Source organism: Aptenodytes patagonicus, chromosome 7 (genome assembly GCF_965638725.1).
Source record: "Aptenodytes patagonicus chromosome 7, bAptPat1.pri.cur, whole genome shotgun sequence".
Classification (NCBI taxonomy): Eukaryota; Metazoa; Chordata; class Aves; order Sphenisciformes; family Spheniscidae; genus Aptenodytes; species Aptenodytes patagonicus.
The window spans coordinates 57,288,138-57,303,946 of NC_134955.1; the positions used below are offsets into that span (position 1 = coordinate 57,288,138).

Here is a 15,809-nt window from a genome sequence, read left to right on the forward strand (position 1 = left end):
ATGAGAGAAATGAATAAAAGATTAGAAGATGCGTAAAGCTGCTACTTTGATAAATACCGTATTTTGCTTAAAACATTTTTTTTCTAACTATGCCATTATTGTAAGTCAAAACGGCAATGATAAAACATGACTAAAACATAGGAAAACTGCCAATATAGTTTAATGTAATGTTCAGATCAGAGAATAAGTATATACTGCTGAGATATAGAAAAATCATATATATTTGAAAATACTTGCATTCATTCCTAACAGTAACAGTGCATGAAGTCCTTTCAAACAGAAAGATTATTTTTCTGCTACTCTGCCCACTGATAAAAATATCACTAAGCAATCACAAAAAGCTATGAAGGCTAATTAGTCCACGTCTTACATAGGCTTTTCTCTAATTCAGTTTATATATAGATTTTTTTTTAGTAATTCTCAAAGCTTCTTACAGCAACAGCAACTTTGGGTGCAAAAAGAATGCAGAAATCATCACTTTCTGCAGGAACATCTCCCATGGCCTCATTTATCAGGTGATGAGTGAATGAAGCGTAAGTGGGACTTGGATCTTGTGAGACATTTCCGCTTTCATCTGGAAACAGGAAGAGATCCGAGCAAGATGGCTCCTGAGTTTGAGATCTGTCATCCAAAACTCCTGGGAGTTGAAGGAGGGTGGAGAAGAAACACGTTTCAGTGGAAAAATCTTTACAAAATATGAAAATATGGACAAAAGAACATAACAGTTAACTAAAATTTGTTACTTCAATTACATCAAGGGAATTTGCTTATTATATCTTGAATCAATTCCTACTATAAATAAAATACAATTTTCAAAAATTAATCTACTGTACAATTGAAAGTTATTACAATATAATCATAACTAATTACTAGTAGAGATGAACTGACAAAATATAGAAAAAACATTTGTTAAAAAACCCACAGATACAGAAAAAAGAAATTTTGTGTCCAGGTTTCTCATTCGGGTAGTAAGACCAGAGCATCAATAACTTTCAGTACTACACTGACTGCTCACCTTCCACCATCAAAAAGGGGACCAGACATTGTGGAAATAGTGAAATTCTCTATTTGCAGTACAAAATCCATGGCCAATTTAAACATGGATTTAACTCTAGCCATAATGCAGAAGCCATAATCCTGGGACAAAATCAATTATCTTGTTCTGTCTGCTAATTGAGAGATTTCCTCATAGCTAAAGGTTCTTTCTGTGAGTCAGAACTGTATCATCTTCCTGGACTGCCTTCATAGACAGAATGGAGGTCTTTGATTCCTTCACACTGCCGTATGCCATATAAACTTACACCCATACTAACTTATAGTCCTAGAGAATTTGGGGTCTTGACAGTCCCACGAAGTCAGATTCCTTCATTGCTGTTTTCAGTACCTCAGTAATGTGTATTTGACTAGAATCTCAAATTACTTTTGCATTACTGTTATTAAAAGCAAGCAGCTGTTTGATAGTTTGAAAACTTCAGACATTAAAGGTATGCTCCCGTTCTTGTTGCAGCATCTCTACATACACAAAACTTTCAATCCCACTTTCCTTTCAGAAAGGTTGTCCTTTTTGTGTACTTATGCCTCCAGAGGATTCTTACCATTAGACTCTGGCTTCATGGTGGAAGCAGTCTGTTGAGTCTCAATTTCCTCCATTGCATCACTCATCAAATCCCGTAAAATCTGTTGCTCTGATTCAGCGAGGACTGGTCCATGGGAAGATGGTTGGCTAAACGTCTCTACCTGCAAGAGAGGAATTATACATTGTTACATCTTAAAGACAACTGCAATATTGTGCTGAATAAGATTTTGCTAGAATGGCTTGATACACAGCTCTTAAACTGTAAGAAGTAACACCTTAACTTTATAAATAATCAAGTCAGCTGAAACTCCAAGCTAGATGATCCATAAAGTAAGTTAGAACATTATGGTTCAGGGTATTTAGATCATCAGAGTACTTGGACAGCTCATATATGTCCTGGAATTTCCTTCTTTAGATAAGAATGAAGTACAATAGGTAAACAGCACAAATATTTTAAAATATTAAGTAGTGACCAAAGCAGAAAAAAAAGGCACTATTTTACTCTCAAATATATTTTAAGTTAGATGCAATCTGTTAATTTCTTTGGAGGAAATCTCATATTCTTTGGAAATAAAGTAGGGATATCAAAATTAAAACATATTATCAGGAAACTTAAAGTTAAGTTGATATTATTTTGCCTTTTTATACCTTCATTTTTGGCTTGCTAACTCCACGTTTAATCTCTGTCTTAGTGGGTGGATGTAAATCACCGTAACTTGCAATATATTGTATAAGATTCATTAGCGCAGCACATGAATCGGAGCAGGTACGAATATGGATTACATCACTGGAACAGTGCAGCTCAAAACGTGGTTTAGTCTAGATAGCAACAATATAAAGATAAGAATACACTTCAAATCAACCTAAGGTTCCATAAAAATAGCATCTATAGACAGTTGTTTTTAAATTAATTTACTTAACTAGTCAAAAAGGACTTAAAAAAATAGTACACGTAAACTGAAAAACCTCCCTTGATTCTAAGTATAATAAAGTAATTTTCAAATCACAATCTGTCATAGAGATTTTACATTTTGTTTTATTTGTAATTAAATACTTACTCTTTCCCCATCAGAATCAGATTTTACTGCTGTAATGGTTAGTTCCAGCAGTCCCATATCCATAACACGAACATAATCTGAAAGACAATGAGTAATTAAAAAAAAAAATTAAGACTTAATAACAAACATCATCCTTACTATGTATTTTTGGTTATTAAACCAGTAGAAATAGCATGAGCATAAAAAGGGATCTTTTTTGTCAAAACCTTTTATATCTCTGCATTTCCTTCTTTTATGAGGATTACTCTCAGAGTTCAAGTTTCAGCTACTCAAATCAAGAACTCAAATCTTTTCAATCCAATATATCACTCCCACTGCTACCATCTGTGTGCAGTGTAATCTTTTAGGATATTTATCCTCATCCCATCTGTGTGAGTTAGAGAAGTAGAGGCACACAGCAGTTAGGTGACTAAGCATCCTAGCAGTTTTTTAGTTGAAGTGAGAGAGAGGACGTTTTCACATTGTACTAATCTTTCAGTACTATGAATAACTTATTTCCCCTCTTTCTTGTTTAAACAAAACAGGCATATCTTTACTCTGCCCTTCACTAGAGATCTCTTACCTAAGCTAAATACACACATTTGTAGGCACAGGGTTTCATTATTTCTCCAATTAATTTATTAAATATTGATTCAAGTTCCTCAATCCTTAAACGTTGTTACTATATGAATGAGAGCAAACCAGTTGGTATCATTCTTTTAAGAATGTAGAACTCTGTGCCATATAACACCTTTCAAGTTCAACTATTTAGAATATATCTCTCATAAAATGACATCTCTTTTCTATGAAGATTTCTTTCTGTGCCAACTCCAGATTTTTAAAAATACACTTTTTTCAAATACCCATTATGGAACCGTAACAAGAAAATGAAGGACTTGCAAGTTGCTGTTCTCTGACATACCTCTGCATCCACAAATCCAAACTAGAGCACTCAGGTTTTCATCAACACTGCATTATTCATTCATATTCAACTTGCTGCTCCTTATCTCCTCAGACCTCTTCTTCAATAACCTTTATACATGCTGAATATGCCTGTAATTTTGTTTCTTTAGGCTCTGCAATTCATTAGTCACATCTAAAACATGCTTACCTCTATGGAGGTTCACTGTAACAGTGTTGCACTTGTCAGACAGATGCAAAGCAGCTTCATCTAAAATTATCCTAAAAGATAAAAAAAAAAAAAAAAAGATGACATAAACATGCTAGGGAAATACTGTGCAATTCACCAGACAAAATAAATTAGTATAGAAAAAAGTATTTAAAAACACAAATATATCTAGCATATCTTAAATCTAAACTCTTCGCTTTCATAATTTCCACATCCATTGGTAATTAAACACTACAAGATATTTTCACCACCGTTCATTATATTTTGTTTGCATTTCAATTTATATATTTGATCCTTCCTAGAATGAAAAGTAATGCTTTTGGCATACAGAATTAACACTTATTTCCTTTTTTGCCTTTTTTTCTTTCTAATAAAGCAACAGACACATTTGTTTCAAAGGTCATTTATAAGGTTTTATGAATAGAAACAAGCAACTTGGCAGATGTTTCACATCAGAACAGGCATAACAGAATGAATATTCAACTAAAATTGCACGAAAAATTATTAAAAAGTTACAGAGATGTTCAGTAATCACTAAATATTTCCTTAATTGATATACTATCTCCAAATAACAAATCTTTAAGAAATCTTACGGTGCTACTAATTAACAAAATAGACACAAATTCATTTCAGGACATCTTTCAACCATATTAAAAATTGCAGAATTGCTATTTGTTAAAGAAAGTAATCCAACCAAAAAAAAAAAAAAAAAAAAAAACACCAACAAAAACTCCCCCCAACCCCCCCCCCAGTATTTAACCTAATAGAACAGAAGGATTACACATGAACAATGTATATTTCAAAAGATGCAAACCAATGTGACCACACAACACGAATGCTTCCTAGGTCAAAAAAGCAGACATGCATTACAAGTTTTGCAGGAGCTTCCATGTTTCACAGTCACTTAAATTATACCTGAGAGTAGAAGAGGATTTATCTACTGCAACACTGCTGGAAATGCTGAAAGTTTCAACAGTAAGTAGAGATCTGACTGGCAAAAACAAGGGCCTAACAACAAATAGGAAAAAAAAAAATTAATACTCTGTACCTATTTAGAAGTGCAATCAAAGTCTCATAGGTTACCTAACTAGATTTTCCCTGGCCTAGGCAAGTGCTTATCCTACTTTAAGTTGCTTACAGTTTAAGGGATTTCTGTTAAGTACTTTTTCCAAACAAGCCTAAATAAATATTCTTTACAATATGCAAACTCGAACATTCCTAAAGAATAAATATATAGCTGCAATGCCACCAAGTGACATACGCTTGCATTTTATTTACCTGTAATCAAGAGCACAACTCCACAGATGTACGTGAAAAGTTGTAATTGTAGCTGGAGGATTATATCCCAGAACAGGCTCATCAGAAATATTCAAAAAATATAAAATCTAAAAATCACAAACATATTATTACAATACTTCACTATCTGTTAAATTAATAAACAATTATGCATTAGAAAAGAGAAAATCTGTAACAAGTATGACAATAAAATATTTGATTAGTGGAAGGAAAAGGGAGTGAACAATCTCAGATATTTAAAGGTGCTTACCTAGTATCTGAATATAGAAAAGCACAGAATGTAAACAGGGCAAAAAATACAACACCCAAACTGCAGCCTCAGAGGTATGGAAAAGACCAACCCACAGATGCCTAAGTGGCTATTTGTACAATGCCTTACAATCCATTTTTAAAGCATTTCCCAAATATCCATCTTTCTTTGCAGTTGTTATTATAGTGTATTTTCTTTGTTCTCTTTATCTGAAAAGTCAACTTTTCTTGTAATACTGTGCATCGTTAAAGTTATCTTCAAGTTATCTTTCTTTTTCTTTGGGGGGGGGGGGGGGCGGTAGAATATGCTCAGAATCAGAAATATGTGCATATGCATTGTATATACTGCTTTTTCATGTATTACTGCATAAACTAAACTCCTACCCTCCTCTTTAAGACCTGTCACAGTCCTCTCTCAAATCCATTACACTATAGAAGTTCTTCTTAAATTATTCCAAGCCTGGGGCATACCAACACTGCTAGCCGTTTAATCGTTTCCTCTACCTATCTCTTTGGCCAATTTTTATTTTTCCCCTCCCCCTACAAAAAAGATTCCCAAGTGCATTACAGGCAATGTTAATTGAGCAAAAATTCACAGAGCAAAAGCAACATGGTGTAAAGCAGGCTACATGAACACACAGGAATACCATGCTGAGAAGAAAGTAATGACACAGCAGAGTCCAAAGCACTAAGTTCAGCTCCATGCAGTTATACAATAAAAATAAGCATACCATACATACTGGAGGATAAACAGGATAAGCTTGAATGTCAAGGTTTACTATCTGCAATCCAGTATGCTGTAAATACATGCAACTATACTGCTACTGTGCTAATGGCATGTCCTAGAGCTCATGCATGTTTACACACAGCTTCTGGATCAAGGGTCTCTAGCCCTGTCTGCTATGCTATACCTCTACATCCACACTTATCAGTACAACCTTTCTAATTCAGAAGTTTGCATTACAAGCGTTTATGTAAACTGCTGCTTACTACTTCCGCGAAGTCTTATTCTCCATTACTGCTATTCAAACAATGTAGAACAGGAAACAGACAAGGGATAAATGGGACTTGAGGAATGAAGTGAGCAGAAGTGGAAAATACAGAAACACTTTCAGTGCTGCAAGTAGCATGTTTGTTTGTTTTGAGGATGTTTTTTTATGTCAAGGATTATTTAAGTTCTTGGATAGCATTGGACTACTGAGATTTTCCATCTGAACTTTTTAAAAAGGGGAAAAAAAAACAAAAACAAAAAAACCCAGAAACTCCACGACATGTTGTGGGCAGAGATTTTGGATGATGAGGAGGAACTGTAGCAAATGAATACACAAGTAAGAATTTAAGAGCAAGACTACAGTCTGTCAATGGTCTCAAAGAGAGACAAGGAAAAAAGTAAAGAATTACACTTTCAAGAGCAGAGTAAGATAGTAAGACACAGCCTAACACAAAGATTTTCCATCGAGGTTTAGTTTGATACTTAAAGCAGTGAGACTGAAATTGAGGATGTAGTTGAGAAAACTGTAGCAACCTGACCTGTTCATGCCAGCTTAAACCTGAAGGCAGTACTCTGTGCTGAAGGGTGGCTCCTCTTAGTCCAACAGCAACTAGAAATTCCTGCACAAGAAAGTTGCATGAGTTAGTTTACATGAAATACACGTAACTATCTGACATCTAGATTATGAAACACAGTCATCCTTTTGCTCCCAGAATCTCCAAGCGTCTGAAAATGAAGAAAGGACTCGGACAGGATTAAACATTCAAAAAACCTTGCTTCCTAATACAGAAACCCTGGCTAATAGTGTCTCATACTTTTTGCAACAGGATAGTTTAGAAATGACAATTTTGTAGTGGCGGTAGGAAGGCAGGCTACCTGTTCATTCATTCTGGGATTCACCAGGAATTACCAGGAGTACCAACCCAATGTAGTTCTGTCTTACGCTATTCAAATCTGCATCAGTTGAGCCCCCACGACTTTGTGCTGGTCTGCACATTCCTTCTTCTCTAGATAACTCTACCAAACTGTTTGTCACCACTATGTAAGCTAAGAGTTCATCTTGTAGCCATGCGAATGAATGCTACTGTCAAAGCCAAACATATCACTCATTTACCAGTGCCATTCCAAATAGGTAAGCAAAGGCTGCCTACTAGATGACACTGCTAGTAAGCTGAGCAGAAAGCTTTTAACTCTTTATATTTACTCTTGCCTGGTTTGGCACCAGATTAAAACTCAAGCAAAGAAAAACAAGAAAAAGGTCAACTGGCCAAGAAATGCATTCAGTAAAGAAATATAGTGTGATCAGCAAAGTGAAGCATTGGAAGAATTAGTAAATTACGCTGATACTTAAATTTTACAATCCACCCAAAAGATTTTAACAGAAAATTATAGTTTGAGGATGAATGGCTCAATTATATGGTTTCTTTATCTATAACCCTTGTAACCCCACATCTAGATGCTTCCATATAAACTGAGATAACTCAAATAATTTATAAAAGCACAAATTTGAAAACACAAACCTTTGTATTGCTCTCTATTTTATCTGATTGGATTTTGACTGCAACGGTCAGCATACTTGGACAATCCACTCCTACACCATCTGAAGTAGTCCTACTAAGACCATCTTCTTCAGAAAAACAAATAGTAGGTTCTAACCAATGGGGACGTATTGTGCTGGGCAGTCGTACTTCAGAGGAAGGGACGACCCCATCTACCATACCTGCAAAGAGATTTTAGAATGAGTTACCTCGTGCTTCAAAGCTGTTACTGATGAAGACTTAAGGAAAATCCTTTTTATGTTTAATGCCTTTAAAATTATTTTAATTACTAAAGTTAGTCACGCACACTGACAACCAAAAATTGTGAAGGGGAGGTTACAGGTGATCCAACATTTAAAACCACGGTTCTAGCTAAAATCTTCAATGCGACTATAAGGTTTGTTTTTTTATTTGCCCAACAAAATGGCAAAGTTGAAATAAAGGACAGAAATCTCCTGTGGGTTACATGGAGAGACAGGAATAGGTCTCTCCTTTTCATTTTATGAGATGGTGCCAGATTAACCTCTAAACACACAACAATTAAGCCTTGCACTGAAAATCCATTAACTTGACTACCACTGATTCAGAGACATTTGAGGGGAAAACCTTAAAAGGTTTAACTACACAGGGGTTACCAGCCATACAAACCACATAGTCAACTTCAAATTCTTCACCTGCTGACTACAATTAGCTACCCAGGAAAGACACAGCAGCCACTGGTAACCTGTATCTTTTTAAATTAAATAACCAATAACACGTAGGAAGTGTGTACTTTCACAATAAAGAACAGAATGTACAGCTAATTTGCCAGAGGACTACAGTATCTTTGAAGACCAGCAGTTGCCACGGTAAGTTTGAGCTAAACTGTAACTAAGTAAATACAGTTACCATGAAGTTGTATTACTGTAGCATTTAGGAGTATTAGCCATGAACTAAGTCTATTGTGCCAAATGATACACTAGCAGAGAAAGAAAAAAAAAAAAAAGACAGCATTTCTCCTAAAAAACTTCAAGCTTATCTCATTTTAAATTTAGTCCCAAAGCCACCTCAATCCCACCCCTACCTTGATGATATAAATTGAGGCTGCTAGAATGGAGACAAACATAGTGTCTATCCTCAAAGCCTTCATATTTAGTCACGCTGAAAAGTGAACCACTGTTGAACTCAAACCAGAATTCGCCGTATTTTCCTTCCAGTGTATTTCCATCATCCTGCTGAAGGAAGAATAGAAACGATAAAATGATTGCTTGCTGAGTTTGCTGCAGTTAGACAGTCTAAACTAACATAACACTTGCTAACAATGATTTTCCTGCTTGCATTTAGTTATTCTCATGTAAAGCAAAGTAAACAGAATTGCTAAAATAGTGTTGCATTATTGCCTAGTTATAGTACAATATAGCAAGAAGATTACAGAATTACTGATATAAACACTTGTTCCTTCCACAAACAGCACATACAGCATGAAGGGGATCCCATGGTGAAAACAACAGAACAACGTTTTCCAGCCCCGATGTCTCACCTTTACGTCTGTGAATATTGACACTAATCCATGTGTCACATTTAGCAGAACAGACAGAAAGCTTTGTGAGTTCTTATTCTGAGAGTCAAGTTTTTTCCTTCTGCGTGAACGATAGTTTGGATCAACAGTGGAATAATACTGTAGTGTTTCTTCCTCAGATCCACTCTCATCATCTAATAGATAAAATGAAAACCAACTAACTCTCTAGCTAGTACACATATGCCAATAACTCATTGTTTTTCCATCAGTAATGCAATTCAATTTCACACTTATTTTACTTAAGCAAACAGTAATCTATGTTTTTTCTTCTTGGTTTAAGTAAATTCTTTCTTATAAAGTTTGCAAATTTTTTCCACTATCAGCTTAATCACTTCAGCCAATCATGCTTTTGAATCACTATAGTTCTAGATGATTTATTAAGTGTATTACCATAATGAACTGCAGATTTAAATTGACTAAAGCTGTCTTTACTGAAAGTGTTGATGAGCTGGCTGGCCACAGATAGTCCAACACCGTAAGAAAGGTTTTCAAATGTTTCTACAGGAGATGGAGCTGTGGGTTCCCACAACAATAAATCATTGCTGATCCTAGGAAGAAATACATTATCATTATACAAAATATATGACTATATTCCCACTTAATATAAGGTCAGTCAAGCAATACTTCCTTTGCAGACTTCACGTACCAGATTTCAGATTCCATAAACAAGGAAGAGAAAAAAGTTCAAGAGCACAAGAAAGAATAATGTTTCAAAAGTAAAAGCAATAAATAATGAAAGTAACTTTTTTCTGTAATTATGGTATGCACATATTGAAGTCTAACATTTGACAGTGATGCAAAAGCCTCTATTAACAGGTGTATATTAGCTCAGCAGGTTGGAGGTGGGGATGAAAAAACCCTATTTTGATCACATCAATTTTCAAGCAAAGTTGCAGGAAACATTAGTTCTTTTGATTTCAAGTGAGTCTGTGTCTTTCGGGGTAAACACGTATGTGACATTCAGTACAGAAGTACACCAACAGAATATTCAATGAAAGGTTCAGCTTTGCCGCTTTGGAAGTAAAGTAATGCCTATCAGAGGCTAAAACAGATCAGCATCTCGCTTTATGTAGCTAATATGTAGCATAATACCTATTTTTTAGTTGATTTAATCTAGTTGTATTTCTTTGTTTTTCAGACAGAAGACTAATAGAAATAAATGCTGAACAACTATCTGTAAGCTGGGTTCACTGTCTCTATATTTTTGTAAGCCTTCGTAAGTCTTACAAAACTGGGCTGTTAGGGTTTCTTCCCCTGCCTGCCTTGTGGACTCTTAATTTTTAGATGGAGAATCACTGAATAAAAAGGAAAGAATAAAATTGAATGCAACCGTTTTTGAAGTACAATGACCTATTTATAAAGGAGAATTCAGAAAAATTAGAGCAGAATGAAACATTGCAAACAGAGATCTGAACGAAGTATTCACTGGAAGCAAAAGACTATTTAACTTTACCCTTTGTTCACAAAATCTGCTAAACACTTTTAGCAGCTGGCTGCTATGGCACCGATCAGATATATATAATAGTGGCGTCTCTGATGTAAACTTGGAAGAATATATAGCGCTTTATGTTCTTCGAAAACTATACAAGTGAATTGCTGCTCTAGCTGCTCATTCAATTGCCTTTATCAACAATGAATACAGAACTAAAAGTACAGGTCACGATAACCAAGCAAAACAATTATCATACTTGCCTATTGTAAAGTTTTTCATAAAAGCTTTTGTTTGGTAATGTTAAGTGAATGTTTGGTAACATGAGTTCCAGTACATAATGAGAATTGCTAATTGTTTTATCCTGAAACTCAGTCATTTCAACTACATCTCCTGGCATCACCATCTGAAAGAAAAAAGAAAAAAAAACCTCTCAAGTAAAAAAAAACCAAAATGGGAAGCCAGAAGACGCATATAAAGTAGTGAGAATACATTAATTTTGTTCACCATAAGCACAAAACAGTAACAAAATTTTATAATACCTCTTCATTTTCAAACATGACCCTACGAGAAGAAAAAGGAGAAGGCTCTGGTCTTCTAATATCACAGACATCCTTCAAAGAATGAGACCCTCCTTCTTCTTCCTCTTGAAAGTTATTATCACCTTCTTCCTCCTCAGCTGCTATCCTTTCCAGAATAGAGTGCACAGCCAGAGGGTTTATTTTCAATACAATCCTGACATTGGAGAAGTTATGCAGAATAAGCCATTAGAGATGCTTAGAATTTTTATATTGATGCACAGTCACATATCCCCTAGCTCTACTAGCTAGCCATTAAATACACAGACTACATAGCTCAAAGACCAGGGATTTTTTTATTAGACAATAACGCATTTTGTTAGACAAAGGGATACCACTAAAAAAACCACCAAACTTATAGGCACAAAGGCACATGGAAATAGAACCATCAGGTGAAAATGTTGTCTGCTTTTTTCAACTCCACCAAGTGACCATTAGGTGACCTAAGAAAAACCTAGCACTCTCCCAAAAGAATGCTCATATCATTAGACCATCAACAGCTATTAGAAAAACACTCTGCTACATGACACAGTGTATTACATGTACACACTGTTACAGAAAAATTTATTTGTACCGTTATAAAAGAAAACCACGCTGAAAAAATGTCCATACAAACATGCTGTCAGAAAGCCACTAAATCTTGCGGCAAAACACATATGTGGCAAATTCTGTGGCAAATCTAAAATTGCCTCTTCAAACATCTTATTACATGCTACAGCTGTTAGGTCCTTCTGTTCAGTAACTCTGAAGTACTGTATTGCCTTACATGTGATATAAGCTGCAATAATTCAGTCACAATATAATTATCCTTATTAGTGTTATGGCTTTATACCAGCTTATATTAATATTTTGGGGCAAAATTTGACTGAGATCCTTTTTTTGTTTGGTATTCAGTCTTGAATGTAAAAGTAGGAGAAAAGATAAAGTGACAAAAAAAAAAAAAGGGAGAAAGTTTCAAATCTCTAATCATTCACCTTACTTTCACTGAAATTCACTCAAGTCTACGCAGAAGCCATTATACATTAAAACCATCTTGCATTATTACAAATGGAGAAGTTTTGTAGGGGTTTTTTATAAATTCTCAGATTCTTTTCAATAGCTACATGTTCTTTCTTTGCAAATTATTTTGAAGCATTTACCACACCAGCAGTCTGCATTAAAGTTAGAAAAATAAGAGTGCTTCATAAAAATCCAAACAACCGGCATTAAAAAAATAAAACATTATTTTACCGAGGCCAGTCAAAATTGTCTGATGATGATGTTATATCTCCATCTATGCCACCAGACACTTGAAAAAATTTTATTGGTGCTTCTGCATTATCTTCTTCAAATGAACCTGAATAGGAAAAGATTTTTAAAAAATTAACACAGGAATGGTAACTGTTAACTTCAGGTTGCCCACTCCTCAGGTTGGAGTCCAACAGGCTAACTTGTCAATGCTATTACTAAAGTACTTATGCAAATTTTGTCATCTTTTCCTCTAAAAATTAAATATCAATTTTTATAAACAAAAATTATTTCACACTATCTTCTAGCTAGCAGCAGTTAGAAAACCAGATGCTTCTGATGCATAGATACCTGCATTTACATTTATAGCATCACTACATTATGTCACAGCCATGAAAAGTACACGGAATGACAAATCAGCAGAGAAGGTTGCAAACATAAACCAGTCTCGTAGATTTATTACTTTGAAAGATATTAGAGGCACAAAAGTATTAAAGTTTTTTCAATGACAGTTAATTAGGACATCATTCACTTCTTTTCTAGACTAGACTTGAGATTCCTAATTTGCATAGTTGTAGTATCCCCCTACAGATCTACAAAACTTACCCTAACAGCAATGATAGAGATGCCAGAGGTACCACTTTGTTTCAATTTAGGGTATAACAATGTAACAGAAAGTAACAGAAATACTAGCTCAGATCTCAAAAACAAGAATGCAAGCACTACACCTACATACATTAGCCTCTCCTCCTAGTAGTATTATCTTGACTTATGCTGATATTTAATACAGAACACTAAACTGCAGCAGAGATATCTGCTCCAAAATTCAGGTGGAATGACACTCCCTGTGTTAATCCATATTAATCTATATTGAGGACCTTTGTCTCAACTATGTAATATCTGGGAAAATAAAGAACAATATTTGATATAATGTTAACATTCTTACCAGTTAGGTCTTTAAAGGTAAGTTCTAATTTAACTTGTTCTGGAGTTGACCCTCCTATAAACTCAGTTTTAAATTCCATATCTGTAAATTCAAGATGAAGAATCTCCTTCTGAAGTGATTTCTTAAACCATGGTCCTCTTTCCTGATCTGACCGTAGGTCGGGTATTGGGAAGCGAACAGAGAGATTTAATGCTGGGGCAATGACTTGAACTGAAACTCTACAGTTTGCAGGAGTATGTGAATCATCCAGAAAAACTTCAGTAAATGCTTTATGCTAAAAAACAAAGTAAAGGAAAAAAAAAAAACTAAATTAGAGAAAATAGCACTAAAAATTACTATGGGGAAAGCTTTTGATGACGTAATATCCAAAAATGAAAAAGATTAATTTTTTATGTATCACACAAAACACATATTAGGACCAATTATTATTACTCTTAGGATATTCTATTATTGGTGCTGTTAAGATTCTACTTAGTTAGAAGTCAAGTATTTGCAGAGGTTAGCAATCTTTCAAAAATGGCTATCTTTGTACCAAACAATACTCAGCTGCAGTTAGGAAATACCATGTCTCACAGATTATTTTTTTTAAATGCTATTGTTGAGAAGCCAGAAACTACTATCATGCACATTTGCCCCTTGCAGTAAGTCGTGGCTTCCAGCTCCTGTCACTGACATGTCATTCAAAACCTCCCTGAGTGTAGCTTATAGCTGACCATCATTGAAAAGAATCAAACTTTCAGAACACAACCTTATTGATAGAAATTATTGATGTCTTACGAATTTTTTAAATGAGAATCCTCTTAAATAAGAGTTTTGAAGACTAATTTTTCTGTAATCAAATCAACACAGCAATAAAATTACATGAAGGTACTTGTTGCTGTGTAGAAAATCAGTTAATTACATTAATGCTTCCTCATGCATTTCAAGAAAAGCCATCAAGTTTAATGTTATTGTGCCAAATATACTAACACTTAAATCCTACTGACAACCTGAACCAAGACATACAAGCTCCAACTTCTTCCGTTGGTCCTCGATCACTAGATCACACCGCATATCTTTCCCATCCTTTCTATTACCTACCCCAAAAGCGGGGAAAGCACAGCAGAGGCAACTGGGCTGGCTGTGACACCTGAAGATTTCAATATAGAAGTGGAATTGTCAGCAACAGTTTATATCAGCTGCTGGAGAACATGATGGGACAGATTAGGGATTAGAAGTCAGTCAAGATTCCTCTTTTTTGCCCAGTTCTGCTTTCTTCAAGAAGCTGAGAACTTATGCAGTTTGTGAAGCAGCTACCATCATCTTTAGGTCTGTTATCAAGCATGCAATCACTGAATCTAAAATGAGTATCTATGTCAGATGGCTACTGTTCTGTATCGGAAGGAAAAAAAAAAAAGGCAAACCACCACCACAACACACACCAAAAAAAAAAAGCCCACAACCACCCAAAACAAACACAAAAACCAACCACCACAAATCAATCAGAATTAGCAATCTCAGGCTTAGTGCCATCCTGCCTTCCTCCTGCAAAAAATCAGCAAGTTTATTAATCAATTTCACTTTTAACTTACCAGACTTATATGCTTGTTGTAAGAAGCATACATGTGAGATGCCATCATCTCCACTGTAGTTAGTTTCTGTGGCTGAAGTAAGGAATTTAATCTGTCTACAATACTAATATCAAGCTCACAAAACACTGGACTTAACTTTATTTGTAACTCTGCTTTCTGTGGAACAGAACTGAGTCTCCCTTGACTACCCTGAAAAGAAAGAGAAAAAGAACTAAAATCCTTAAAAACAATATAATGAAACAAATTATAATAACTGAGAGTCAAGGACTCTCTGTTTTACAAGAAAGATACCTTTCTGTTAAAATGAACAAAATTAGACAAAGGCTATTATACAGAAACTTGGTGTTTTTAATCTCCCACCTTACCTGAGGTCCTCTATTATCTGAATGCTTATAATGAAGCTGAAGGCATGGCATAGCATGAGAATCATTTCCTTCTTCACAATGAAATGTCAGCAGCTTTAGAATAAAATAGAGTTAAAAATACTTAATAGATAAGGAGGAAAGAGTTGCCACAGGAAAAGATATTTATGACATTTTAGCTAGAACAGACAGTAGGTAACCCTACATCCAAGTCAGCTAAGAGCCCCAGCCCAACCGCCTACTCAATCCACTTGTCCAGCCACTTTATCGGATGTCTCTGACCATTAAAAGAGCTGGAAGAATAATCATCACCCAAAGAAAC

At 35.1% G+C, this 15,809-nt stretch overlaps 1 protein-coding gene across 3 annotated transcripts in view; it reads right to left on the reverse strand.

Annotated features, from left to right (window-relative positions):
- Nucleotides 1-15,809, reverse strand: part of ATG2B (autophagy related 2B) — a 47,151-nt gene that overhangs the window by 14,077 nt on the left and 17,265 nt on the right. For 2 of the 3 annotated variants that reach the window (XM_076345392.1, XM_076345391.1), the window contains exons 13-30: nucleotides 15,491-15,583; nucleotides 15,126-15,314; nucleotides 13,555-13,828; nucleotides 12,612-12,717; nucleotides 11,346-11,538; nucleotides 11,067-11,209; nucleotides 9,765-9,922; nucleotides 9,336-9,508; nucleotides 8,880-9,030; nucleotides 7,799-7,998; nucleotides 6,818-6,898; nucleotides 5,021-5,127; nucleotides 4,658-4,750; nucleotides 3,725-3,795; nucleotides 2,635-2,711; nucleotides 2,225-2,395; nucleotides 1,596-1,737; nucleotides 435-637 (exon numbers count right to left, since the gene is read on the reverse strand). In XM_076345392.1, coding sequence (XP_076201507.1) covers nucleotides 435-637; nucleotides 1,596-1,737; nucleotides 2,225-2,395; nucleotides 2,635-2,711; nucleotides 3,725-3,795; nucleotides 4,658-4,750; nucleotides 5,021-5,127; nucleotides 6,818-6,898; nucleotides 7,799-7,998; nucleotides 8,880-9,030; nucleotides 9,336-9,508; nucleotides 9,765-9,922; nucleotides 11,067-11,209; nucleotides 11,346-11,538; nucleotides 12,612-12,717; nucleotides 13,555-13,828; nucleotides 15,126-15,314; nucleotides 15,491-15,583 — 2,625 coding nt within the window. The remainder of the gene's footprint in view (nucleotides 1-434; nucleotides 638-1,595; nucleotides 1,738-2,224; nucleotides 2,396-2,634; nucleotides 2,712-3,724; nucleotides 3,796-4,657; nucleotides 4,751-5,020; nucleotides 5,128-6,817; nucleotides 6,899-7,798; nucleotides 7,999-8,879; nucleotides 9,031-9,335; nucleotides 9,509-9,764; nucleotides 9,923-11,066; nucleotides 11,210-11,345; nucleotides 11,539-12,611; nucleotides 12,718-13,554; nucleotides 13,829-15,125; nucleotides 15,315-15,490; nucleotides 15,584-15,809) is intronic. The other variant, XM_076345393.1, reaches the window with a different exon arrangement.